This window comes from Chelonoidis abingdonii, chromosome 7 (assembly GCF_003597395.2).
Source record: "Chelonoidis abingdonii isolate Lonesome George chromosome 7, CheloAbing_2.0, whole genome shotgun sequence".
Classification (NCBI taxonomy): domain Eukaryota; kingdom Metazoa; phylum Chordata; order Testudines; family Testudinidae; genus Chelonoidis; species Chelonoidis abingdonii.
The window spans coordinates 73,569,139-73,596,726 of record NC_133775.1 but is presented as its reverse complement, the minus strand read 5'-3'; the positions used below and the strand labels follow the sequence as shown (position 1 = coordinate 73,596,726).

Below are 27,588 nucleotides of genomic sequence, written 5' to 3'. Positions count from 1 at the left end.
TGCTCTTCTCTCACCCTTGTGAAGAGGAGACATCCAAATGAATTTCTCCCAACAGCTGAACTTGCAACTTAAAGCAAAAGGGGGGAAGGAATAAAAGGTCCTAACAAGGAGAAACTGTATATTTTATGCTGCTTGAACTCTGAGGGGCAAAGATTACTAAGCATAAGATCCCCAGTGCTCGCCCTGAGTTAGCCCTAAAGGACACATACAGCTTGTTTATTGTGTCAACTTCTATTAATTCTTGAAACTTAAGATAGAAACTCATTTGTGTGCATATACGTTTACCTGCTTTAACCTTGTAAATAACTCATTTCCTTTTCCTAGTTAATACATCTTTAGATAGTTTATTATGGGATTGGGTACAAGCATTGTCTTTGGTGTGAGATCTGAGATACAACTGACCTGGAGTACGGTGACTGGTCCTTTGGGACTGGGAGTAACCTGAATATTGCTGTGATCTTTGGTGCAAGGGCCCATCTATCACAAAGGTATGCTTATGTGGATGGCAAGATAGATTGGAGTATCCAAGGGGACTGTCTGTGATTCCATGGTAAGACTGTTACAGTGACCCAGAAGTTCACATTTGTTACTGGGTTAGTGAACTCTTTTATAGAACATGCCCCAAATTGGTTGTATCTGCACTGCTTTTTGACAGTTTTCCCAGAGACTGGCACTCTTGGTCATGAGCCACTCCAGACAGTGTGACAGGATGCTAGTGGGCAGCTGGAAGAGATGGACTGAGACAGGCTCTGTCCTGGGGGAAGAAAGCCACACTGGAGTGGAGCTAGCTTCTGTGGGGGTCTCTGGGGTAAGGGGCTCAGGGAAGCAGCCCCAGGGCTGTAGCTCCAAGAAAGGAGCAGAGCTGACTGACACTGGGAAATGGCCAGGAGCAGGAGTGCCAAAGGCTGCTGGGAGGGGTAGGCCCTGAGGTTAAGGAATGAGTTAAGACTGTTTTTGTGTTGTTTGCTAATCTCTGTTAAGAAATAAACCTCCTTGAAAAAGACATGGCAGCACATGCTTTGGAGTGCGGGAGAAGCCAGCCCTGGTGACAATGACCCTTAACAAACTAGAGAATTGGTCTGAATTCAACAAGATGAAATTCAGTAAGTAAAATATTTTGCACTTCTCTTTAGGAAGGACAAATTAAATGCACAATTACAACATGGGCATGGATGAAATGGCTAAGTGGTAATACTGCTGAAAAGGTTGTGGGGGTTATAGTGGTTCACAAATTAAATGAGAGTTACCCATGTAATAAAGCTGTGAAACAGCCTAATATTCTGGGGGTGTATTTACGGAGTGTCATATGTAAGACATGGGAAGTAACTGTCCTGCTCTCCTTGGCATTGGTGAAGCCTCAACTGGAGCACAGTGTCCAATTATGCGTGTCACACTTTAGGATAGATTTGGATAAACTGGAGAGAGTCCAGAGGACAGCAACACAAACCATAAAATGTTTAGAAAACCTCACCTATGAAGAAAGGTTAAAAAAACTGGGGCATGTTTAGTTTTGAGAAAAGAAGACTGAGGGGAGACTTATCAACTTTGACTATGAAGGGCTGGTATGAAGAAATCTGAATAGTTGTTCTCCATATCTATTGACAAGAAGAAAAAAAATGAAAAACCCACAGAAATTTTGAATAAAAAAGGAATGTTGCAATACAAACAGGAAGTGCTATACGAGAAATACAGTGAGATGTGACTGCTTAAGCTGAGCAACTATTCATATTTTAAATTGTTATTGTTATTAAAAGCATCAATTAAATAGCAGTGACGTCCATTTGCACAATGTTAATGAAGATAAATGAGGAAGTGCTAAGAGTAATAACATTTTGAAAAGTATATAATTTACAGTGGATTACAAGAAAAAGCCAGTGCAGTTCAGGCTATTAGCCATTCACAAATTTGTCTTAACTGCAGTTCTAGGAGGCTATATACAGACATATAAACTAATAAGGGATTCTTCCAAACACTAACAGTTATCATATTTGGAGCGGGGGTGGTTGTATGTAAAATATTTAACGGACTTAAGTCTCCTTTACCAGCTCAGTACATTATATCGGACAGGAAAGCGCTGCCTTGTCCAGGCAGTGGGATGCATTATGCATTTAAGAGCAAAGCCCTAGGAAGCCGGGGCTAAGAACTACGTCCTCCGAGGGAGAGGAAAAAAACCGCTTGCCCCCCTCCAACACCCTTTACGTGCAGCTACTGCAGATGCCTCACCCCATCTGTGTTAACTTCGGTACCCTCTGCACAGCCCGATCCCGATGATTGGCCCCCGGCCGCTGTCTCGCAGTGCCCCGACCCCAGCTCCAAGCGCTCAGCCCCCTTCTCCTGCCTCTAGCTGTTTGCCTCTCCCGTGCATTCAGTTGGGTCTCTGCACGGAGTCTGTCTGCCCCCTCCCAACAGGAACAGACTGGCACCCCGAGACAGGGCAGAGCCATGGGCCGGGCAGCGGCTTCAGTCGCTGTTACTGAGCATGCTCAGTCCCTACAAGCCGCTCCGGACCGGCACAGCGACAAACTCTGATTGTAACATAAAACTGTCAGTGTCACCAGAAACAGGGAATGGGGGCGGGACTTCCGGGAGCTAGGCTCCAGAGGGGCCGGCCGCTGGGAAGCAGGGGGACTTCCGGGAAAAGGTTCCTTCTCCCGGAAAGAGGATCGAACAGGAAATGATAGGACTTCCGGCGCCCAGGCTAGATGGGGGGAGCAGGAGGACTAAGAGACCTACCGGAAGGAAGTACATCGCCTACCGAGCCAAGGGAGGCTCCTGGAGGACTTCCTGGTATGGTGTGTCACCGGAAGAGGAGACTAAGTGTCAGCGCCGGGAAGCGGGGCGTTGGTCTGCCGGAGAACCCTGGACGGTTTGGAGTTCGGCTCCTGAATGGAACTATAGAGGTTGATGGGGCTGAGGGAGCGGCCTGACCCATAGAAATCGATTGTGCTCAGGGGGCGGGGCTGGAGGACTTCTGGGAATGGGGCTCATCCGGAACGAGGGAAAACGGGGAAGGGGAACGGTGCCGGCTGCCTCTGCGTGAGGGTAACGGGGAGTGGTTCGGAGCGACTCCTGTGATGCTCCGCGAGGCGGGGATTTGAGACAGAGCGTGACCCCCGACCCCCCCCCCCCCGATTGTCAAGGCCATTCCTGTTCCCAAGACAACCCAGCATGGGTGCCTCGGTCTGGGCCAAAGAGACAGGAGGGGATTTCATCTCCAGCCCATCCCTTCGACCTGTTCAGTTTGTACAGCACCTAGCACAGCTGGGTGGGACAGTAAAACAAGCAACAATGAAAGATGCCTCTGATGAGCAGAGTGTTTGCTATTGAGCATGCAGGCAATTCTGGGTGAATTGCTACCTGCCTGAAGGTAGGATCCCATCTCACCATAAGTTAAGGGAGTGAGTTTGGAATTTCTTACTAGTAAGAGGAGCCCCCACCACACAAGTAGGAAAAGGACCCTGATTGGAGTCACTGCTCTTGGCCTTGTTGCCCCGAGAACACATCCCATCCATGAAACCATGTTGCTTTATTGCCTCTTGCAGTTCCCCTAGGGGCAATAGTTACCACAAACTTCACAGGACGTTTTTACAGATGGGAACGGGCCTACAGTAGGGAAACCAGGGCTTAATTTGTGCCAGGTCTGAACCCCAGCACCTCTAGGTTTGGCAGTTCAGAGCCCTAGCACCTCTGGGCTTGCTGCATCAATTATGAATGTAAAACAATTGTTTGAGCCCTGGCATCTCTTTCATTACAAATTAAGCACAGAGGGAAACCATTACATTTTAGTAAATTCCTGTTTCTTTCTTGTGAGCCCTGCAGAGCCAGCTGGAGCCTCTTTCAGTTTTGTGCATTGTCAACTATTCTGCTAATTAAGTTGTAGGTAAAAAACAAAACAAAACAAAACCACCACATTTTGCTCATTGACATCTGTACAATCCCACTGAAGACAACAAGGCTCCTGGGGTATCCAGAAAGGCAAGATTTGGCCCTGCCACCTCTTAGTTATGATGCATGGGTTCCAAAGGACACAACTGGCTTACAGAGTTATTGGTGCTGGTAGCCTTATTTTTAAGGCTACGATTTAGTTGCAGAAGTCACAGAATCTGTGACTTCCAGTGACCTCTGTGACTTCAGCCTCTGGAGATCTGGAGCTGCAGGGCCCTCCTCTGCAAGCATGGTCAGGGAGCTGCAGGGTCCCACCGTTGCCTCTGGCGGACCCCAAAGCTCCAAACCACTGCGGGGGGCAGGGTACCCTGCAGCTGCTGCAGGCAGTGGGGAACCCCTGAGCCCTGGCCACAGTGGGCATCAGGGGACCTCCGGCTGCCAGTGGCAGAGGAACCCCCGAGTTTTTGGCTTCCTCGAGCGGTGGGGAGCCCTGCAGCTCCCGGCTATGGCAGGAGAAACCCACTGCTCCCAGCCACTGTGGGAGGCCAGGTCACCTCACAGCTCCTGGCTGGCAGGGGCAGCCCACAGCTGCTGCTGGCGGCTCCTAGCCCCTGTGCACTGCACTTCAGGCAGTGTGGGGATCTGTGGAACCCCATTTTGTCAGGTGTATTTTTAGTAAAAGTCAGCGACAGGTCACTGCTTCCTGTGAATTTTTCTCTTTTGCCCATGACCTGTCCGTGACTTTTACTAAAAATATCCATGACAAAATCTTCCACTTACAAATAAGTAAGGCTAACAAGTTTATCTAAGTACTTATATGTGCCCTTTGCCCCTCTCTCTCCCTGCTACTGTAGTATCGGAGTCCATAGGAAACCTACTATGGTATTTTTACACTTTGCTTTCAGAGTAGAAATGTGCTTTAAACTTAGGTTTTATATAACTTTTCTACATAAAAGCTAAAAATTAACACAACTAAGCAGCTTACGTTAGTCATGGATTAGGAAAGCCTTGTCTGTCTTTATTATTTGGTTTTCTTTACTTGATTAGAAAAGCCCATTGTCTTCTTTTTCTGATACTATTTTTGCCATTTTCTGTAGGAAAACCTCTCATTTAATGAATTTCAGTGGAGCAGAGGTATTTTCTTATTCCACCCCTCCCACAGTTGTCTCTAGTTATGGGTTTTGGATGTTGCCCCCATGACCATTTTAGACATTACATATATAGGAGACAAATATTTGTGTGCATAACTTTGAAACTTTAGTGCTGAGAGTCTGGCTGCTTGGAGCTGGACTCTCACTCTGTGCAGAGCTGACAATCTCGGTTTTCAGCATTGGGTAGCCAGGTACTCCACGCTGCCCCCTGAAGAAGGAGGGTAGTGGGGACATGAAAAACTGCAGTAATTACTGTGGTGACTGTAAGTCGACCTAACATTGGTCAATTTAATTGTGTAATGTAGACAGGGCCTTTATTTTGGTTGATTCCTCTCCCCACCTCCACTGAGGTTACCAGGCCTTGCTCTCACAGATCAAAACACTGAGCAGAATGCAAGGACAGGAGGACACCCCTGGAGACTGCTGTGTGTGTGGAAAACTAGACCTCTTAGGGTCCTCATCACAAAGATGGTTAGACAAGAGGTATGAAATGAGTGTGTAGACTTTTTAGTTGCTTTAATCCTTTTCACTGAATGCTTTGTTCACACGGCTAAATAAACAATAATTTTGGCTTTAAGAAGGCTGTTTTGGGTCACCGAATGAGCTCCTGGTTGTAAGCTCTCAGCAAGATGAACTGCAGGTATCCAAACCCAGTTGGACATGCAGTGTAAGAACTGCTAGTGCCCCTGACCAAGCTTGAGACTGGGAGAGTCACATGATTCCCCCTTAAGAGATGCAGGCACAAACCCTGAGACTTGAGAAGGGGTGTCCTCAGAGATCAGAGGTAGGACAGAGCCTCAGGGAGCCCTGAGCCATAACAGGCCTTGTCTACAGAATAACTTTTTGTTTCTATGATTTAGAGGTGTGAAATTTTACACAGTTATACCAGTATAAAACTGATCTATGAACTTCTTTCTCAGGGTGCCCGTATGTCTCTTGGGAAGAGTTTTAAGATAAAGTCACTCTTACAGTGGAATAATAATGTCCACAAGGGGTGGGCAAAATGGAAATAATACTTGTATAGCTGCTAAGACTTTCCTAGGTAGACAAGCTCCTCAGGGGGAAAAGTGCTAAATGGGCTTTTCTCTCCTCCACAAGTGCTTGGAGACCTCTGACTGCTAGGAGATGGGACTGGATGATGGGATGGCTCACTGAAAAAAAATAAATTGTCCTGTTCTACTCACTCCCTTGGAAGCATCTGGCACCAGCTACTGTCACAAGATGGGACAGTGGGCTAGACAGACCATTGGTCTGACCCTGTAGGGAGATTCTTAGGTAAGGGCTGTAAAAACACCAGAACTTGGAACAGCCCATCATTCCAGTGACTGCTGTGTTCTACTGTTCACTGTTTCCAGGGGTGAAAGTAACTTAAAGGACTTACTGGTACACGGAGTCCTGAGCGGGGGCATGGCCTCAACTGGAAGAGGCGTGGCCTTTCGAGATTGAAAGGCCCTGGGGCTCCAGCCCTTTAAATCACCCTAGAGCTACCAGCTGCAGAGGCGGCTGGGAGCCCCAGGCCCTTTAAATCACTGTGGGAGTCTGGCTGCCAGAGCTCCGGCAGCGCTTTAAAGGTCCTGGGGCTCCCCGCAGCAGCCAGAGCTCCGGGCCCCTTAAATCACTGCCGCGGAAGCTGGTCCAGTCTGGCACGCTGCACTGGCTCTTGCAGGTATGTTGTACAAGCTTACTTTCACCTCTGACTGTTTCACACATTTGAAAATAGTCTTGGCTTTCAAAAAAAGCTATTCTGCTCTAGCAAGCTGGGGAAGCTACCCTTTATAAGCAACAAAAAGAAAATCCCAGTTGAACTCACAAAAGTAGCTATAACTCAGGTGTAACACATTGCTGACTTCAGCTAGACCTGTAAACAGCCATCAAAACATCCTCAGCAACCCACAGTATTTTATTTACATCACTTATCCACGTTTGCATGGAAACCAAAGTCTCGGCTCATCCACAGCCTCATCCACTTTAGACAGAACCACTGGAGAAGAGACTAGATCACTAAAATGGGGTCATTTCCTGGGAGGAGGGATGTAGCTACTGTGCAGCACTAGGCCAACAGCCCAGCCTAGACACAAAATGGGAATATCATGTCCAATCTCCCAGTGACATGTAGGGATACTGAAGAGCATCCTTGAAGCATAGTTCATGTGTATCCTGGACAGTAGTGGTACTCCCATCCTGCAGAGCGGCGAAAGAGAATATTCCTAGTTCGGCTCCATGACTGGAGGTGGAGAAAGGGAGCCCCGCAGATGGGAACTGACCTTCCAGTGATTCAGAGCTGCCTCGCACAGGTGAAGGGCAGATAAGATTCCAAGGACAAGTTTCCATGGAGGTTCTGGATATGTGAGGATGCTCACAAGGCCACCCGCAGCAAGCCTTAACATAGCAAATTGCTGAGTCAACTTGCACAGGCATCTGGGCATTGTGCAGGACCTGGCAGGTGTGAATTCCTTCAAGATAGTGCAGAGTTAATTTGCTAAGGCCTATGTCATGGCAAGGGAATCTGCCTTATTGCAAATGTAGGAGCTCTGCTTTGACCAATGAGCTTGCTACCATAATACAACACATTAAAACAGACCCACTCCTCATGCTACTTAACCTGAGAGGGCTAACCGATGGTAATTTGCCCTATGCCTTTAAAACGTGTCCGCTCCCTACACACTGAGATGTTGTACCAAGTCATAAGATTGATAGGGCAAGGTTAATCTCAGTGCAGCAGGAGGTGGCCAGCCTTTAGCCTGATCAGCACTGCCCAAATCCTCACGGAATCATGGCCTGGCAGTGCCATATTACTGGCCTGGGAACGCCAGTGCATCACATGGCTGGAAACAATCAACATGGCAGGAAATAGGTCCAGTGAGTCAAGCTGTTGTCCACAGAAGGGCTCTAGGACTCCAACCTTCTTCTGATTTCTTCAGCAAGCTTCTCTCTAGGGATATCGACCTGCACAACAAACAGGAAGGAACTAGTCACAGCAATAGAACTGTCTCGTGGGAAGTGCCCCGAGCACCCAATGTTATCAGGATGCCCACTTCCCCCTTGCAGCCACCCAGACCTGTCTTCTGCCATCCCTCAAATCCCCCTCTCCATGAACTCCCGCTGGAAGCACCACCCCATAAAAATGCATCCCCTGACCAGCAAGGAGACATTTGTGGAAGGAGTGATGATTAGAAACTTCCTGTTCCAGACCCCTAAGGGACAGAATCCAACTGCTCAGCAGAGAGCTTTAGTGATCTGTAACTCTGAGGAAGGTTCGTTGTGGACTTAGACCAGTTTGTAAAGAGGATTCAATCTGTACCAGAGCCGGGTTAACTCTAGTGATCTGCGATGCAAGCAAGAGCTCGCAAAGAGGCCCTAATAGCCAGGAAGAGTGTTGTCTAGAACCTTTCATTGGGTTTTGGAGGCAGCCTTCAGACCACCTAGCCCAGGGGTCCCCAAAGCAGTGCCAGGCATCTAAATGTGCCTGCGTCCTGGCCGGCGGTTGAGCATTTGCCGAAATGCCGAAATTTGGTGGCATTTCGGTGGCGACACCTCTGGATGATGCTGCTTGCCGCCGACAAGCAGTGTCATCAAGAGGCGTCGCCACGAAAATGCCGCCAAAATTCAGCGGCATTTTGGCAGATGCTCAACCGCTGCCACGGTCCTTCATCTGGCGCCTGCCAGACAAAAAGGTTGGGGACCACTGTCCTAGCCCACCCCCAATATCCAAGGACATCCTCACCTCTTCCCTGCTAGCTACGACTCGTAGTTTGACGACTCCATCCTTCAGCTCCTGCTCTCCTATGATGGCTGCAAGAGGGATTCCTGTGTCTTCACAATACTGCAGCTGGTTCAGCAGCTTGGCGTTCTTCTTATACAGCATCTCTGCCTAGAAGGGGAGGCAATGTGGTTGTGTTCAAGAGCTTACACAGAATAGAAAGTGACAAACCCTAACCAGTTCAAACTCATTGCTAGCACTGGCTGGAAATTTGTCCATGGTTTTCTGGTGGAGAATGCAGATTAGCTGAAATCTAAACATTTTGTGGAGGTGGTTTGATTTCAACTAAGCTCCAGTGGAACCAAGGCAAGTTTTCAAACCCATCTGCTAGGCTGGTTTTCCTACCAGCTGGCCTGCCTTGTGGGCTACCAGTTCTTTTGCAGCCTACCTAGCAAGCTGACAGTTCCCCTTCAATCTGCTGGGTGGAATTTCATCTGGAAATGATCAAAATTGTGATTTTTTTGGGGTTCTGTTTTCAGAGGTTTTGAAATTTTGGGGTTTTCTTCCAAATTGGAAATTCCAAATGCCTCCATGAAACAGAATTACCATTCTCCTCACAGCTCTAGACATTAGCACAGAGTCTCCTGGGACAGATGGTTGCAACAGGCTCAGTACCAGTAGCTGCCTTTATCCGTCAGAGCCAAACAACAAAGAGGTTGGCGAGTCTGGTCTTGCTGTCCCACTTCTCCCCGGAGACTCTCTCTCTCCCCCCATTCTAAGGGCTGGCTTTGAGAAGCACAACTAGGCCAGTCCAATTGCCCAGTCTTACCTTGATCCCAAAATCCCACAGCTCAGAGATGAGTTTCAGTCTCACATCAAGGAAGTTCTTCTGGGGGGTTGCCACCAGCACCTGCGTCTCAGTCGTCCGAATCTTCTCCTTAGAAGCCTGGGGGCAGGAACAGAGTTGTGAATGAAGCATATGGAAACAGCCTATTGCTCGTGAAGACACATACTACAAGGCACCTGACGGTTGCTCCTCACCCACCCCTTGTACATATTACTGGAGAATGCCACCATTTTCCTAACACAGGCTATACAGGAAGATTACATGAAAAACAAGAACACAAACCCACCAAACTGTGCTCAATGTAATTTTGCAAAGTCAAGTTTGTGCAATCTTAATTTATCTGCCTTGGGCACATGCATCTTGACTCTGGATTTCATTATGTACTATTTTTTCCACAGGATCCCTGCGTCATTCTGAGCACACATTAGACCTGCTCTGGGGATGAGGCAGCTGTTCAATAATTTTTTTGAGCCTCACCAGACAATGAGTTGCCTCCGTCTTATTTACCACACATCACCCCAACCTTAAACTAAATAGAGAATTACTAATTTCCTCATGGGTTTTTCTGCCATCTATCATAGTAGTATGAAGCTCACAACCATTAAGTTAATTATCTTCATAACGCCCTGGGAGACAAGTATTTTACAGATGGAAAACCAAGGCACGGGGAGATAAAGGCCAAAATGAGGATGCCAATTTACAGACAGGGAAATTGACCGAAAAAGCAGCGTGGTCCAAGCTTCAGCTAAGGAATGAGAGAGCCCAGAACAGAACTCAACCTCCTACATCCTGGCCCTACTGTAGTGAAAATTCTAATTCAAGTGATAAGCCCAGGAAACCTGTAGCAGAGGATTCAGATCTCCTGCATTTCCTTCAACCACAAGCCCATCCTTTCTTTTACTGCTACAGATCTTCCAATTTCTGCAAAAAATGTGTCATATCTTACAGAAAGTGGCCACCTTACCTGCACCCTCTGGCTCTTTCCCACAGCCATGGGCCATTCTCTGTACTTCTGAGTGGCACTCACCTCCACCTCCTGCTCCATGATGGAGAAGATCCGCTCGATTCCGATGCTGACTCCCACACAGGGCACCTTCCGCCCCTTGGGGTCGAACATCCCCACCAGCTCATCATAGCGGCCGCCTCCAGCCACGCTGCCCATGTTGACTGGCTCCTCCCTGTGGGCGTTCTGAGGCTGCAGCAGGACGGCCTCGTAGATCACCCCAGTGTAATAATCCAGACCCCGCGCCAAGCTCAGGTCGAAGGAGATCTGCAGGACAGGAGGGGAATCCCATTACCAGGCACAACAAATGATGCAGTCAGGCCTGGGTCAGTATCCCTCCACCACTCACCTTATCTGCGATGCCAAACAGGGTCAGGTACTCAAACAGCAGCTTCATGTCTCCCAGCCCGTCTCGGGCCAGCTTGTTCTGGGACAACTTAGGGTCCTGGAGCAGCTGCTCAATCAGACCCAGCCCACCTGCTGAAATGAGACACACCTGAAATATACCAGGGAGGGCGATATGGTGTGGCCAAGCTCCTATGGACTCACTCCACCCAGCCTGGGTCACACCTACCTGCTCACTCCTTCAGCCTTGTGCATCTCTACCTCCTTCCCAGGGGATACTGACCATGCATCCCACCTGGGACACCCAGGCTGCAAGTCAGCTTGGCCTGGGCAAGTAAGCTAAACATCTGGGGAACCCTGACAGTGACACACAGACACCCCGCGCATGCAGAGACCAAGGAAGTTGGAATAGCTGCTGGGAAGGTGAAGCGAGCCACATGGACTCTCGGCTGGCCTGGGTGAGGCTGGACAGGAAACCAAGTCTCACAGCTCCACAGAACTCACCATGCACTCGAATATATTCCCCTATGCGATCTGCAGCCTCTGGCGAGAGACCTCTCTCTCCAACCATCTCATTCTTCACATCCTCCCATGTTGCCTGGGGTGGAGGAGATGAGAAAATTCATCACAGCTTCCCTGGCTGAATCCACTGCTCCTGGGAATGCAAAAATCCCTTCCCCAGCTTCCCCCTCCATACCAATGCTACCCCATGGGTTCAGAACACACCCTGAGGAAACTGCAGAAAAGGGGATACCATTGCCTGGTGGCTAATCCAATTAGAGATCTCCCATTTCTAACCTTCCCAGAAGAATTAACAATAGATTTCACTCTCATTTAGTGCCTTCATTCTAAACTCTCAAAGCTCTTTATTAATGAGTTAGGACCAGATCCTCAAAAGGTATTTGAGAGTTAGGGGGCTACTTATTTCACCGGAAGTTAGCAGACCTTTTGAGGATCTGAGCCCTAATCTCTCCAAACCCCTGGAGAGGCAGGAAGTCCTATCCCCATTTTACAGATGGGAAAGCACAGGCACAGAGAGTGGATGCAACTTGCCCAAGGACAGAATCCAAACTTCTTGGGAGAGCCATGGAGAACGTCAGCTTTGAAAGTCCTGCTTCAGGTGGGTGTTCTCATCCTACGCATTTGGAGCTGGATCACAGTCCTCCCGCCACAGCATACACAGCTGAGGGCTAGGGCAGTGCTAGACAGCAGTCAATGTCTGCCAGCCAAGGCTGCGAAATCCACAGAGCAGTACCTTGTTCAGTTTGTCCACGGTAGAGCAAGTGCTATGGAACAGGCTGTCTGGAATGCCACATACCGCAAACACTCCATTCAAAATGCGCCGGTCGTTGACCTGGGGGTGAGAAGCAGAGTCACTCTAAATCAGATCCCAATAGAGCCGCCCAGTAAGATTGAATCACTTCCACTTGGTTTCTATATCACTCCAGGGGTCTATGAAGCAGCTGTAGTCAAAATCCCCCCATCCCTTCCTTCAGAGGCTCTCTTGCATGCAGGGCACCCTAGAGTGGGGGACAGGTGGGAGGGCAGGCACATTCTTGCCTGGGCAGACTTATAACTTTATTAAACGAATGGAATAGGGTTTTACCTTAATGAGGAAGTCTCCGAGCTGCAACATGCTCAGGATCTCATGCATGATCTTCAGACATTCAGCATCAGGAATCATAGGGTCAAAGTGGCCAGCGATGTCAAAATCCTGGGGTACAGGAAGAGGCAGTGAGAATCCAGGCAGTGTAATCCAGCTGGGACAACCCGGCAGCAATCAGGGTCCCCAGACACACAATTCCCTATGCTGCACCCGTTCCCTGTACCCCAAGGGGAGCCCAAGCCTGTTGTGCAGAGAACTGTGCTCTAAGCTGTCCCAGGTAACAGATGTCCAATTCAGCCTGTTACAGAAAGCCATTGTTTATGAAAGTTAGCACAAGTTGGAGGCAACCAGACTAAGATAAACTGGACTGTTTTAAGTTAAACCTCTGTGCTAAGGGAACTGCAAAGCTCCTGGTAAAGAGGGGGATGGGACGGGACATGTGGATTGGAAGGTGTGAGCTGCACCATCATGACTGCCACCCCCACCATCTCCTGGAATCCACCAGGACACGACTGGGTCTTCATAAACCTGATGCTGAGACAAGGCCTGATCAGACTGGGCCAGAGAGAGGGAACTGCTGACATCGCTGTCTCCACTCGGAATGTGAGATTTGCATTCATGCTGTCACCCTCCCTCATGTGTCATTTTCCTTCTTTACCTTATTTCTTCTCTCTCCTCTCCCTTTGCTTTTTCTGTCTAAAGAGTCTGACTTAGCCTCCCAAGACAACACCATCTTTTGCAACACTGCTTTGAGCCTGTGACCAGAGAAGCAAGCTAAAAGCAATGCCTTCAACAGCCCAATGCAGGTACAAGTTTGCCAGGACTCTGAGCGTGCTGGGTCTGATTTTCACCAGCAGTGAGGTTGCAAATGAGAATCAGCACCCAGGACAGAAGAAGCATTTTCTACCTTTGCAATTCTGGGTGTTTGTCTTCTTTTCTCTTAAAGAAACAGGAGTGGACTTCAACAACAACAGTTCCAGCCCATCTTAACTAACCTTTTCTCTTTTCCCCCAAAAGGACGGTAAGTAACATATTTCATTTCATCTGACAGACTTTTAGTTAGGGGATTCCCCTGTTCAGACTCTACAGCTAAAGGGAATAAGGGATATTGTTAAGCCTGACTTAATACTTTGCATTTCAAATGCATTAACTGTTTTTCCTTCTTTTCCTGTATTTTTAATAAAAGGTTAAAAAGACTGGTAATGGTGGTTGTTACAATGGAAGTCACAAAACCTTGGACCATACTTAACTGTTTGATGTTGTAACAGTAAAAAGAGTTTCACTGCATCTTATCTGTGAGGCACCCCTCGTCAGCACAACAGGCCCCAGACACACATGGAGCCCTTTTCCTCCCTGTCCTGTTCCCCATGCTTTGTGGGGAGCCAGAACCCCAAACCCCACACAGGAAACCCTGGGCCCAGACACACAGCTCCCCGCGGCATGGAGAGCACTCAGGCTGCCGGTACTCACACACTGGTAGAACTCCCTGTAGCGGCCCCTCGTCATGGCTGGATTATCCCGTCTGTAAACTTTGGCAATGTGGTAGCGCTTAATGTTGGTGATTTTGTTCATTGCCAAATAACGAGCAAAGGGCACCTGAGCACAAAGGGTTAAGGATGGAACCTAGAAGGAATCTCCTGTGGCCTGGAGAGTCCAGGGCCAGTCATTCAGCCCGATTATCACTCTACAGACAGCTGCTGGGCCAGTACAACACAACCCCACAGCAAAGCCTATGCTGAAGGTCACCTGCAAACTGTGGCCACCTGTCCTAGTGGACAGTAAAATCTCAGTCCCTATGAGCACATCTTCCTCGTAATCACACCATGTTAACAGCCAGAACAAACAGCCTCATTGGTGGGTCGTTTGAACAGATGTTGCAGTCCTTTGCTGCTGTGATACAAACTGGGATTACACATATAATACAGTGACAGATTAAAAGCCAGAGATAAGGGAGCAAAGATGCTTTCAGGTGAAATCTGGACAGAGCTGCAGTCAGTAAAGCACCAAGGTCCTGGATGGATGACCCATTTGGCAACAGTAACAAAAGCAAGGGCTCTTTCACTGAGAATAGGGAGGTTGTGTGAAGAGTCAGAAAGAAGCTAGCCCAGATGAGCGCAGGCAGATGGGGAAGGAGTAGAGAGAGAAGGTTCAATGTCCAGGGAGTACACTGGAGCAAGCCCATGGACGGTTTCTATGTACAGACCCTGAAGTAACCCGGGAGCTAGTTTTGAGGATGAGGTGATGTAGTCACCATTCTGGGTGTCTAGTGGTGAGTGGTAATTCTCCATGTGCTGGAGTTGGAAAGGCTGGGACTTGAGCTGATCCTAGAGACGGAGCTACAGTAGTCTAGGTGGGAGGGATGGAAGTTTGGATGCAGATGAGTGGAGACAGAGGTGTCCATAGGCAATGGCATGGAGGGAGTTACAGGTAGGCTTGGAAACACTGGGGAGGAATGGAATGAATGTATACAAAGTGGAATTAGCATGCATGTTCCTCCCCAGCTAGGAGGAGAGGACAGACTCTCCAGCATGTCCTCACCTCCACCCCATGAACTCTTGCCTAAGAAACACCAGCAACCCGTGGATGAACTGGTGCTTCCCAAGGTCCAGGACTCTGGCAGGATACAGTCAGGTCGTAGCGAAGAGACAGCAGCTCTCCCCCCTGGTCTTTCAGGTCATAGATGAGCTTTGAGTCCTCCCCGTACTTCCCCATCAGAGTTTCCTACAGAAAAGAAAGACAACTGTCAGGCAAGAGAGGGCAAGTTCCAGAGGCAGAAAGCAGGAGCAAGAAGCCCTTAGAAAGAAAGCAGGGAGAATCCTTGAGCCTGATTTTAGAGGTGATCAGTTGGATCTAACCCCAGTCAGATGATCTAACCCTCTCCAGCTTTAACACAGAAGCTCACTTGCCACAGGAGCTGTTCACAGCTGAGTTCTTAGGGCATCTGCCCTTCAGGTCACAATAAAAACAGCTACTGCCACTTAAATTGCACCCAGTAATTGCAAGGGGCATAAAGCCACAAACCTATGGATCACATCTGACTCAGGGAACAGCGCCTCCAGCAGCACAACTTCCTCCTCCCAGATGTCACGTCGCAGCCCCTACCCTCACCTTCAGCTCAAACACAGGGGTGTCAATGACCTCAGCCCCATGGCGCTTGAAGCAGCTGATGATGGTGTTGAAGACTTTCTCCCGGATGGCCATTTGCTTGGGGCTGTAGTCTCTGGTGCCCTGAGAGCCCAAACCAAAGGGAAGTGCATGAGAAATCTTAAAAGTGAAAAATTATACCCACCACCCTGTAACAGTAAAGCCAGCCAAAATCTAAACCATTCCCAGCTCCTGCGCTGCTCAAAGCTCTGAGCCCAAAAGTTTGGCGCTATAACAAGGGTCAGCTAGGTCTAGAATAATGGAAGTTGATGATTCATTGGACCTACTGCTGCTTGAAACACTAGGAAACTTTTAGTGCACAGGGTCCACATGAACAGTTGGCATGTGGCATGCTGGAGCACTGTAGACTTATGCCCCCATTTGTCATGCACGAATTCCTCGTTTAGATATGCCCTTAGGCATAAGGGTCAGTTGGGAAGAGGGAACAGAATGGGAAAAGGAGAAAGAGGCTTAGGCTCAAGAGCATAGGCGCCAACTTTCCTCTGTGCTGGTGAGTGCTTGTGCCCCCCTTCCGCTCCAACTCCACCCTTTGCCCACCCCTGCCCTGCCCTGCCCCCATTCCAACCCCTTCCCCAACTCTGCCCCCTCCCTGCCTCTCTTGGACTCTTTCCACGAATACCTACCCTGGTCCCGCCTCTTCCCTGAGTGCGCCGCGTTCCCCCTCCTCCCAGCGCCTGCCGCACGAATCAGCTGTTTCGCGGCGCAAGCGCTGGGGGCCATGGGGGAAAAGCAGGCAAGAGGTGCACCCAGGTGTGGAGGTGGAGGTGAGCTGAGATGCGGGGCAGGGCGGGGAGCCAATTTTTCCCCATGGGTGCTCCAGCCCCAGAGCACCCATGAAGTCAGCGTCTATGCTTGAGAGGCTGCAGCTGAGGAAAAAACTGTGCACCCTACCATAAAGAGCAGGATAATAAGCAGGAAACGGGTAGTTTGTTTCAGTGGTGGGAACACCTAAGCCATATGCCAGTAGAGATGGGGTGGGGTAACCAGGAGAGGAAGCAACTCATGAGAGACCCATGTGCCTGAAGGAGGTGGGAAGTTACCTTGGGGGTTTTCAGAATGAAGTTCTTTTTCCCCTTGTCAGTTCCCAGCTGTGCCTTTGGCTGCTGGAGCTTTACCACACCCTCTGCCACCTGGGGATAGAGAAAAGGCTTTGATAAATGGAGTAAGACACTGACCTCTGAGTGTCTGTCTGATGTCAATTCAACTGGTGGACCTACAAGGCCAGCAGGTTTCCTTAGTTACTAACAGCTCCACTATAAGGAGGTGGCAGTTATCTTTGGGGTTTTGAGAATGAAGTTCTTCCCCCTTATCAGTTCCCAATCTGATTTCCTTCCCCAGACCTGAAGAAAAGCTCTCTGTAACTTGAATGCTTGTACCCTCCAACAACTGAAGTTGGTCCAATAAAAGATATTATCTCACCCACCTTGTCTCTCTAATATCCTGAGACTGACACGGCTACAACAACACTGCAAATCACAGCTCCACTGTAATTCAAATCCTTGCTTTTCCTTGTATTTGACATTTTAAACGTTAGCAGGACAGCCAATGAATTCTTAGCAGCCCATTAGAGTGCACAGGAATCTGGGAGCCATTGACACCCACTGACTACAGAGTAGAAAATATAGTTAGTTGTTTTGGCTTTTCAGATAAATTAGAAGGCTCCCAAATCTGAATTATCATCACTTTCTATCCCTGCCAGAACAATCCCTGCCAGAACTAGTGGACAATCTGCAGGGAGCCTGCAACAGGCGGACTCCAAACTTTGCCCACAAGAGGGCTGCACTGACAACTTGCCTGGGATCTGCTGCCTTCATCTAACCCAGTACTTTAGTCGAGATAAAGAGAGAGCAGGTGTAGGCAATCTACGGCACGCTTACCAATGGAGGCACACGAGCTGATTTTCAGTGGCGTGCACACTGCCTGGGTCCTGGCCACTGTTCCGGAGGATTCATTTTAATTTAATTTTAAATGAAGTTTCTTAAATATTTTTTAAACCTTATTTACTTTACATACAACACTAGTTTAGTTATATATTATAGACTTATAGAAAGAGATCTAAACACGTTAAAATGTATTACTAGCATGCGAAACCTTAAATTAGAGTGAATAAATGAAGACTTGGCACACCACTTCTGAAAGGTTGCAGACCCCTGAAATAGAGCGCACACACACCATGCTGACTGTCCGTTTGTACTCAGGGCACACCCTGGTAATAATACCTAATGCTCACATAACACTTAACACCTTGAAAGTCAGCTGGACACATTAATTACGTCGTTAACACAAACGACACCCCGAGAGATGCGTTCGCCATCAATAAAGATGGGAACAGGAGTGATACCGAGAGAGTGACTAGCTACCCAGAGCCACACAGCATCAGTATCAGAATCTGGGTTAAGATCCAGGTGCCAGCCCCATGCAGCTCACTGCTTCTCTACAGCTTCGGGGGCTCTGCCTGGCTTAGGTTCCGACCTCCCCCGTCTCCTCCCGGGAATCAGAGCCCGTCCGAAAGCCAAAGGCTTATCCGCTAGAAGCGGACGGTCCCTCGGGGCTGGAGCAGGGCCCGCCACCCGGAGCGGGCCTCACCTGGTTTTGGGGGTGGGCGGCAAAAGCTCGCAGGGCGCAGAACGGTGCCCGGTGCTGGGCCCCGAAAGGCACCCGGCAGCCCCCCGCAACGAGGGGGCGCAGCCAGTTCATGGCTCAGGAGGTAGCCGGATCCCGCAGGCCGCTGTCCGAAGGCTCCCGGCTGGAACTCGCCTCGGGCTTGCGCTGGGTGCGGGGAGACCCGAGGCTACGCAGCCGGGAGCTGGGGCGAGACACGTGTGCGGGGCTGGGGCCGGGGCTGGGGCTGGGGCCGGCACCTCAGCGCCCCGGCCCCAGCGAGCTCCGCAGGGCCACAAGCTGACTGGGAGCCCGCGGGGTAGGCAAGAGCAGCGCTGGGACCAGGGACACTCTTCTACACCGGCACCCTGCCTGGAGGACTCAGCCTCACTGCAGCCATAGAGTAGAGGGCGGTTATGGATAGAAAGTTGACCTTCTCTAACCATAGAGTCTCAATACCTATAATGCGTTTCCGCAGAACTAGAGCGTCCCGCAGTCAATCGGAAAGAGCTGTTCCGGGTCAGCACCGGGGAAGACTATCTGAAACCATAGAATCTCAGGAGACTTCCCAGAGAGGCACAAAAATAAGCTCAAAAGTTATTGATACTCAACCACAACCCTGGCCTACGCAACCATGAACATCCGCTTCCGGCCGCCACGCTCCGTCTCATCTCAGAGAACTACGTTATGCTCTAGCTACCAGGGCCGCCGCTCTATGCTACTCGGGAGGACTGGCTCACTTTACGACTCTTGCTGCCGGAGTACGGCACTTTCTGGTTCCTTACTCAATTCACGTTCAACATGGCGTCGGGCAGCGGGGTAGGTGTTAAGAAGGGGGCGCGAGGGGAAGCCCAGGGCTGGTCTCCCCCTCCTCTCCCGGGCCCCGAGTGCGGAGCTGTGCCCCCAGCCTGAGTAAAGACCCCCCCCCCGCGAGCCGGAGACGCTCGGCGGGATGCTCCTGGGCCGTGGCTCGAGGACAGGCTCTGTCTCAGCTGGCTCTTGCTCGCTCCCCTCCCTTCCCCGTGGGCTCGGGGCAGTCTGGGCTCGGGGCCGGTCACTTGAGGCAGGTTCTCACCCTCCGTGCTTCGGATCCGGGCCAGGCGCTCCCTCTGGCTCAGTCTCTTCGCTGGCTGGAGGGTTGTTGCCCTCTCCGGTCGCGCTGTGCGTTGTGTCTCCCAGCGTCCGCCGCTAGCTTAATGAACGGGATTCGTATTTGGTGGGAGCCGGCTTTAGCTCTTCCCATTTCGCGGCAGGGAGGTTAGTGTGGTAGTTCTGTGCAGGGAGCCGTTGCACTGTAGTGTCTGGATTTTAATCTAATTTTTCCCGATACATTAATTCAGTAGTTCTCAACCTTTCCAGACGACTGTATCCCTTTTAGGAGTCTGATTTATCTTGTGTATCCCCAAGTTTCACCTCACTTAAACTACTTGCTTACGAAATTAGACATAAAAGTACAAAAGTGTCACATACACTGTTACTGAAACATAGCTGACTTTCACATTTTTACCATATAATTATAAAATAAATCAATTGGATTATAAATTTGTACTTACATTTCAGCGTATAGTAGATAGAGCAGAAGAAACAAGCCATTGTCTGTATGAAATTTTAGTTTGTACTGAATTTGCTAGTGCTTTTTATGTAGCCTGTTGTAAAACTAGGCAAATATCTAGATGAGTTGATGGTACTCCTTGGAAGCTCTCTGTGTACCACCAGGGGTATGTGTACCGTGGTTGAGAACCACTGCATTAATGAGTGTTCTGGGTTTTGATGTAGTGTCCTGATCGTTATTCATTTCAGTTATTCTGGGAGAAGTTTCCTCCCTTGGTTGGAGGTTAATATTGGGAGATCTGGGACTGCTGTTAATCCATTCATAAATGCTTATTCAGATTTAGGTTTTGCTCCTTCATTGCCTTGCAGTAGGATTGTTGCTGCTTTATCTGAGATGGAGCCAGAAGTGCTAACGAGGGTCGGGTTCATCTTACTTTTGTTCTGTGACTTCTATTCTGCTGTACATGTAGAATTTTGTTTTCAGGAATGTAGCTGGAAGGTTTCTGTGTAGGCTGTGTCAACACTACAGACTGTAGTCACTGTAAGGTCTCGCATGTAGCCGCTCTATGCCAACAGGAGACAGCTCTTCTGTCCGCTTAATTAAGCCACCCCCCACTAATGGTGGAGGAGAGTGTCTCCTGCCAACATAGCGCTATCTACATTGGTGGTTTTTGTTGGTGAAACTTGTCTGTCAGGTGTGTTTTTTCACACTCCTGACGGACAAAGGTTTTATCAAGTAAAGTGCTAGTCTAGACATAGCCTTAGGGCTTGTGCCATTATGTATACTTTTCTGACAAAGTTGGGTCACAGACTTGCTCCCTTAATCACTAGTAGAATGGGAGATGATTGTATCTATCTAGTGGTTTCTTTGTGACATAGTAGGTCCTGCAGAGGTTTTTCTGATTCTTTTATAACTAGTTTGAAATCCCCTCAACCACTTACAATCCAGCTTAAGTATATTTAATTTAAGATGTCTTAAATTGCTGTTTTATTATAAAAACTTTATTTGTTTTGTGACTTTTTTCCTGGAAGATCAGCAAAGAGTCCTGTGGCACCTTATAGACTAACAGATGTATTGGAACATAAGCTTTCGTGGGTGAATACCCACATCTAATGGAAATTTCCAGAGGCAGGTATAAATATGCAGGCCAGAATCAGTCTGGAGATAACGAGATTAGCTGAATCAGGAAGGATGAGGCCCTGAAAGATCATAAAATAAGAGTTATCGATTTGACCTTTTATGTTAATATGTTGAGATCATAGAAGATTACGGTTGGAAGAGACCTCAGGAGGTCATCTAGTCCAACCCCTTGTTTACAGCAGGACTAACAACAAGTTTCTCTCCCTGACCATGGCTGTGAGTGTGCCAAATCCTAACCACTAGACTACCAGATATGTTTCTAGTAGGTGTAAACGCTTCAGCAGATGCATGTGGATGACGGCATGCTTAGATCATTCATGTGCATGAGTGTAGGTTTTATCAGTTGTTTAGTGGGAATCTCGGTATTGAGAATTGCTGTAGTAGACACATGACAGGTGTAGAAAGTGGTAGTGCTGAGGGGGAGAGAGAGAGATTTGGGGTAACTTCTTCCTGCTTGAACCTACAAAAAGATACCTAGGAAGAATTCACCAGTCTTCCCCTTCCTCTCAAGAACAAAATGAAACAAAAACCTGACCTGAGGAGAGAGGCAGTTCTCTTCTCCACTCAAAACCCTGCTCTTCTGAGACACAAGTAGAAGGAGGTGGAGTTCCCCCACAAAAATGCACTTGGGCAAATATCTTTATTTTCCCCTGTAGAAGAGGCTTTATTTTCGCAAAACTTCAAGCAAAGACACTTGGAGATTTGACTATCTTATCCCCAAGCCCAGAGATAGAGACGCATGCCCTCCAAAAACCCCTCAGTGCTGGGGAACCTTTCCCTGCAAATTCAGGAGATCTCTTAGATTCTGAGCTACTTGAGGGGCTTTTGGGGGACATGAGTCTCTTTATCTCGGCATTTGGGGATAGGATTTCCAACTCTCACGCATTGCTGCTGTCTTCCCTTGTTCTAGCCCTGTCTTTCTGTGCCCTCTTTTTTTCCTTTTCACCCCTCTGTCCTCTGATCTGTGAAAAAAGTGACAGCTTCCAGACTGGCTTTTGTGTTACCGTGTATACACTAAAGATCTTTGTTGTTCATTACCCATCTGCTAAATGGAGAAGCCTCATTCCCCATAACCATATTCTTCCTGGTGCCTCAAACTGTTGCCAGTTCACTTATCCCAACACTCAGTTTAAGGGCTTGTCTACACTGGCAATTTACAGTGCTGCAACTTTCTCACTCGGGTGGGTGAAAAAACACTCCCCTGAGTGCAGCAAGTTTCAGTGCTGTAAAGTGCCATTGTAGACAGTGTACCATCCCTGGGAGCTACGCCCCTCGTGAAGGGAGGGTGTTTTTGTTGTTGTTGTTCTTTTGTGGTTTTTTTTAACTCTGCCATGACCACGTGAGCCACATTAAAGCACTGCTGTGGCAGCGCTTTAGTATTGCCAGTGTAGACTAGGCCTAAGTTGCTGAATCCATACTGTGTGGTTGTGAGGAGGCCATTCTGACTGCATAAAAACCCATCAGAGTTTCATGTTGAAACTGAATGAAAGGAGCATTGGGGTCACATGGATAAGGTTGATGGCATTCATTAAAACCACTTGTTAACTTGAGATCAAGACTGTTATTTTAACAAGCAGGGGTAATGCCAAAAGTCAGCTATTGGCACCAGCGGGACTTATATATATTTTTTTTCCTGCTTCCTTGGCAAAGCTTTCTATTGCTTTGAGTCACATAGTGAAAAATGAGCAAGACAAATGGAATATTCAAGCGGCAGAATGGTCTAATAGCGCAAGAGACAGTCAGGCCCTGAATTCTATTTCCCCTGGTTGTAGGCAGATGTGGTGTTCATTCATTAGAGCAGGACTAGAATCAGGACTCTGGTTTCGTTTTCAGCTTTGTCTCTGTCTTGCTATGCCACATTCACAGCCGTTCAACTTCTCTATGCACTACTATTAACATGGGGCCTCGGGTACTTTGCAGTCCTTAGCAGATGTCATCTACAGGGGAAATATCATCTGTAACCTATAAGCAGTTGTTAATATAAAGATTTAGAGGCTTCTGGCAACCTCCATCCCCTGTTTGATCAATTTGAAAAAGTTCCGTTAGAATCACTGGGTAAACCGTTATTACAGATAGATCAGAAGTTGGCTCTAATTCATTTCACTGTGTCTGGCCTGAGGACACTGGTGAAGTATCTTCAAAAGACTACATCCCTTTTATTATAAAAAGAGAGTGAATCAGCGATGAAATTGCCTTCTCTTCAGGCTTCAACCAACTTTGATTCGTGATAATACTGCTTTTATGTGGGAGAATCTAGAGTCTGGAAAATACCCCAAAACATATTCTTTTGCACTTTGTGAATGTCCCTTTTTTCTTACATGTGGAGGCTAATAATAATCTTAGGTGTGACATGTTTAAAATGCTTAAGGAGCTCTGGAAATAAATGAGAAAAGTTTTCTACCTATTTCCAAGACATTTTTATTCCTATCACTGGTGGTTCATTCCATTTTAAGGATTGCCAGGAGGGGGCAATTTTGAATGTTTGTACCATTGCTATAGTTTCAAATGTTTGTTTTTATTTTTTTATTATTCATGATTAGAGTCTTCATTTGGCTAAGTAAGGGAAAGGTGTCATGTATTGAGGATATATAGTGTTTTTCTTGTTATTTACCAGTTGTGAGCAGAGAAACCACTATTTACAGATTTTTTTCTTTATCGATGTGAAATTAAAAGCATGCATGCAAAATAAAATTAGAGAACAGTATATATTTGATCCTAATCATTTTTTGAAGTTGTGGGGGTATGTTTTTCTACAAAATGAAGTGTCTAAGCATTTACGAACCTCTTTCTTAGTCAGTGTTCCTAATTTATAGCCATCTGGGTGTTGGGTCTGGTAAAGAAACTCATCTTTTGGAGCAACTGGAATATATAACTGCGCACACAGAGAGTAGATACATGAGATGGAATACTTACTGATTAGAATATCCTATGTTGGCAAATATAATAGCCCATTAATTTTAATATGCTACTTAAAATGAAATTGTTTCACTCTTGACTATAAAATTCTGCTTGTGTTTCCCACCAAAAATACAGTGAACTGTGAGTTAAGATTGCATCACCTACCAATACAAATTGTAAAAAAAACAAGAAAATAAGCAGTAGAATGATTTTAAAATCCCATCTACACTCTGCTTATCTGTTCACCATCTCAACTTCAACTGTCTCCAGTCTTACCCTGATTTGCAACTCTTTCTCTTTTCCACTTTACGCCCAACCTTATATCAATAATAGGCTGGGCCATAGTGAAAGTGAGCAGAAGGGAAGACAGCAGAATAAAGATAATAATAATATAAGAACAGCCAAATGGGGTCAAACCAAAGGTCCATCAAGCCCAGATGCCCCAAAGGGAATGAACAGACAGGTTATCAAGTGATCCATCTCCTGTCACCCAGTCTCATCTTCTGACAAAGAGAGACTAGGGACACCATTCCTGCCTATCCTGGCTAGTAGCCATTGATGGACCTATCTTCCATCACTCTATCTAGCTCCCTTTTGAACCCTCTTATAGTAGTGGCAGGTTGATAGTGCGTTGTGTGAAAAAATACTTTCTTGTGTGTGTTTTAAACCTGCTACCTATTAATTTCATTTAGTGATCTCCTGTTCTTGTATTATGAGGAGTAAATAACACTTCCTTATTTACTTTCTCTATACCACTCAGGATTTTATAGATCTCTATCATATCCCCATTTTAGTCATCTCTTTTCCAAGCTGAAAAGTCCCAGTCTTGTTAATCTCTCCTCATACGGAAGTCATTCTATACTCCTAATAATTTTTGTTGCCCTTTTTTGAATCTTTTCCAGTTCCAATATATATTTTTTTAAGATGGGGCAACCACATCTCCACGCAGTATTCAAGGTGTAGGCGTACCATGGATTTATATAGAGGCAATATGATATTTTCTGTCTTATTATCTTCCCCTTTCTTGATGATTCCCAACATTCAGTTCGCTTTTTTTGATTGCTTCTGCACTTTGAGTGGATAATTTCAGAGAACTATCCACAATGACTGCAAGATCTTTCTTGAGTGGTAACAGATAATTTAGATCTCATCATTGTATATATAGTGAGGATTATGTTTTCCAATGTGCATTACTTTGCATTTATCAACTTTAAATTTCATCTGCCATTTTGTTGCCCACTCACCCAGTTTTGTGAGATCCTTTTGTAGCTCTTTGCAGTCTGCCTGGGACTCAACTATTTTGAGTAGTTTAGTATCATCTGCAAATTTTGCCACCTCACTGTTTACCCCTTTTTACAGATCATTTATGAATATGTTGAATAGGACTGGGCCCAGTACAGATCACTGGGGGACACCACTATTTACCTTTTTCCATTCTGAAAACTGACCATGTATTCCTACTCTTTGTTTTCTATCTTTTAACCAGTTACTGATCCATGACAGAACCTTTCCTCTTATCCCATGACTGCTTATTTTGCTTAAGAGCCTTTGGTGAGGGACCTTGTCAAAGGCTTCCTGAAAATCTAAATACAGTATATCCACTGAATCTCCTTTGTCTGCGTGCTTGTTGACCCCCTCCAAGAATTCTAGTAGATTGGTTTTCCCTTTACAAAAACCATGTTGACTATTTCCCAACAAATAATATTTATCTATGTGTCTGAGAATTTTGTTCTTTACGATAGTTTCAGCCAATTTGCCCCGTACTGAAGTGAGGCTTACTGGCCTGTAGTTGCCAGGGTCACCTCTGGAGCCCTTTTTAAGAATTGGTATCACTTTAGCTATCCTCCAGTCATTTGGTACAGAAGCTGATTTAAATGATAGGTTACAGATGACATTAGTAGTCCTGCAATTTCACATTTGAATTCCTTCAGAACTCTTTGGGTGAATACCATCAGGTCCTGGAGACTTATTACTGTTTAATTTATCAATTTGTTCCAAAACCACCTCTAATGACGCCTCAATTTGGGACAGTTCTGCAGATCTGTCACCCAAAAAGAATGGCTCAGGTTTGGGAATCTCCCCAGTTTCTTAAGTATCTGGCAGAGCAAAGGGCCAGTGCACCTAATGCCTGGCACTCTGTCTCCTAGCAACTGATGGCCTGGGCCCCTCCTCTGCAAAGGTGCCAACTGCAGGTGTTGGAGACAAAGGGATCAGGTGACCTCCTGGCCCGGGAAAGGAGCTGAGCAGAGAGGAGGGGCTGGAGGGGTTGGTTAGTCTGGAGCTGCCTGGGGACTAGGAGTGAAGGGCAGACCTAGGGGTCTGGCTCACTGCCCCCAGAATGGACCCGGCCGAGGGGTCTGGTTCGCTGTATCTACGAGCTCTGTTTTAGACTCTGTTCCTGTCATCGAATAAACCTCTGTTTTGCTGGCTGAGAGTCACGTCTGACTGCAAAGTGGGGGTGCAGAACCCTGTGGCTTCCCCAGGACCCGCCTGGGTGGGCTCGCTGTGGGAAGCCCACGGAGGGGCAGAGGATGCTGAATGCTCCAAGGAGAGACCCAGGAGGTGAAGACGTGTGAGCTTCTTGCCCTGAACAAGTCTGCTCCAAGGGAGAGGAGGCTCCCCAAAGTCCTGACTGGCTTTGTGGGGAGCAGTTCCAGAGCATTTACCGGGGGACTCCGTGACAACTGGTGGCAGCGGAGGGAGATACTGCACCCCGTGGATGGCGCTTCTGCAGTAAGTGACTGGGGAGCAGTAAACAAAGGAGGGGATAATGAGGACCAGGCGTGCTGAAGGCTGAGAGAGGAACGGTTTCAGGGGGCAGTTAACCTCTGGAAGTGTGTGACCAGCAAGAAGGACTGTTGAGTAACGGTCCCCCTGAGGACTGCAGTGAGCAGTCTCAGGGGCGGAGGAGCTTGCCGCTCGACCCTGGGAGAGAGAAGGATTTTTGCAGTAGCAGGGTTCCCCTGGGGATTGCAGGAGCAGTCCCAGGGGGCAGAGGAGTCTGCAGCTCGACCCTGGCAAAGAGGTGGTGATCACGAGAAGGGCTGGCACACCAGAGGTTCTTCCTGGAAACCATGGGGGAGCCAAGAGCACAGGCCTGTGAGTCCAGAGCCACTTGGGAACGGTGAAGAGGATGGCGTATCATCATCTCCTTAAGAAGGACATTGTGATCCTGTGCACAAAGAGAAGAGTTACGCATGGGGGGGAGTTCGCCAAGGCACAGTTAATCGTGCAGTTGAAGGAGGAGGTAGGACCACTCTGAGGAGCAGATTCCTGACCCAGATGGGCTACAAGTGAGGATCTGGGAGCAGCTGGAGGCAGCAGCCAGGCACTCCTGAGAGTCTGGTCCCCACCAGACAAGGATCTTCACGACTGGGTTCCCCATCAGGGGATCGGAGACGGATGGGATTGAGCAGAGCTGAGAGAGAGAACCATAGAGAGAGCAAGAGGCTGTGGAAAAGCTCCAGGAGAAGCGCAGCAGCACGGACTGGTGATGTGGAGTGGAGAGACATAGGGGGTTGCCCAGGGTCATGGGGAACACGCCTGCAGGGGCGAGCCCTGGACAGAGGAACTGTGTGGTGCACGCAGATGTGGGACTGTGGGACCTGGTGAAGGCCCTGGGTGAAGCCCTCGCCCTGCCTAATGGCCCGGATCCCTGTGCAGACGCAGGAGGGGTCGGACTGGCTGGTATTGGG

The 27,588-nt window shown here is 47.9% G+C and overlaps 2 protein-coding genes across 4 annotated transcripts in view; one reads left to right on the top strand and one right to left on the bottom strand.

The window, feature by feature from the left end:
* Positions 1-6,918: 6,918 nt before the first annotated feature.
* LOC116837402 (histidine--tRNA ligase, cytoplasmic-like) lies at positions 6,919-19,562 on the bottom strand. 3 transcript variants are annotated; one of them, XM_075068009.1, is made up of 13 exons: positions 19,379-19,562; positions 16,743-16,832; positions 15,646-15,765; positions 15,163-15,258; positions 14,008-14,133; positions 12,538-12,645; positions 12,187-12,285; positions 11,436-11,529; positions 10,936-11,066; positions 10,611-10,853; positions 9,566-9,682; positions 8,761-8,907; positions 6,919-7,982 (listed from the first exon to the last, which is right to left on the bottom strand). In XM_075068009.1, the coding sequence occupies exons 3-13, from the start codon at positions 15,736-15,738 to the stop codon at positions 7,926-7,928; spliced, it is 1,311 nt and encodes a 436-aa protein (XP_074924110.1). In that variant the 5' UTR covers positions 15,739-15,765; positions 16,743-16,832; positions 19,379-19,562; the 3' UTR covers positions 6,919-7,925. The 3 variants fall into 3 exon arrangements, with proteins under 3 accessions (XP_074924110.1, XP_074924109.1, XP_032657644.1); XM_075068008.1 differs by lacking the exon at positions 19,379-19,562 and adding an exon at positions 18,289-18,720 and having other exon boundaries at positions 10,936-11,063; XM_032801753.2 differs by lacking the exon at positions 19,379-19,562 and adding an exon at positions 18,289-18,698.
* ZMAT2 (zinc finger matrin-type 2) overlaps positions 18,839-27,588 on the top strand; it is a 33,079-nt gene continuing 24,329 nt past the window's right edge. Inside the window, exon 1 of the mRNA XM_032801756.2 lies at positions 18,839-19,122. Within this exon, the coding sequence (XP_032657647.1) occupies positions 19,105-19,122 (18 nt within the window). The 5' untranslated portion in view covers positions 18,839-19,104. The remainder of the gene's footprint in view (positions 19,123-27,588) is intronic.

Bases quoted from the DNA above. Each gene is read 5' to 3' on its own strand.
- LOC116837402 (XM_032801753.2), bottom strand. From the start codon at position 18,399: ATGAACTGGCTGCGCCCCCTCGTTGCGGGGGGCTGCCGGGTGCCTTTC. The intron at 16,833-18,288 runs GTGAGGCCCGCT...CTCTATCCCCAG, and splicing joins CCGCCCACCCCCAAAACCAG to GTGGCAGAGGGTGTGGTAAA. The intron at 15,766-16,742 runs GTAACTTCCCAC...TTGGGCTCTCAG, and splicing joins TCATTCTGAAAACCCCCAAG to GGCACCAGAGACTACAGCCC.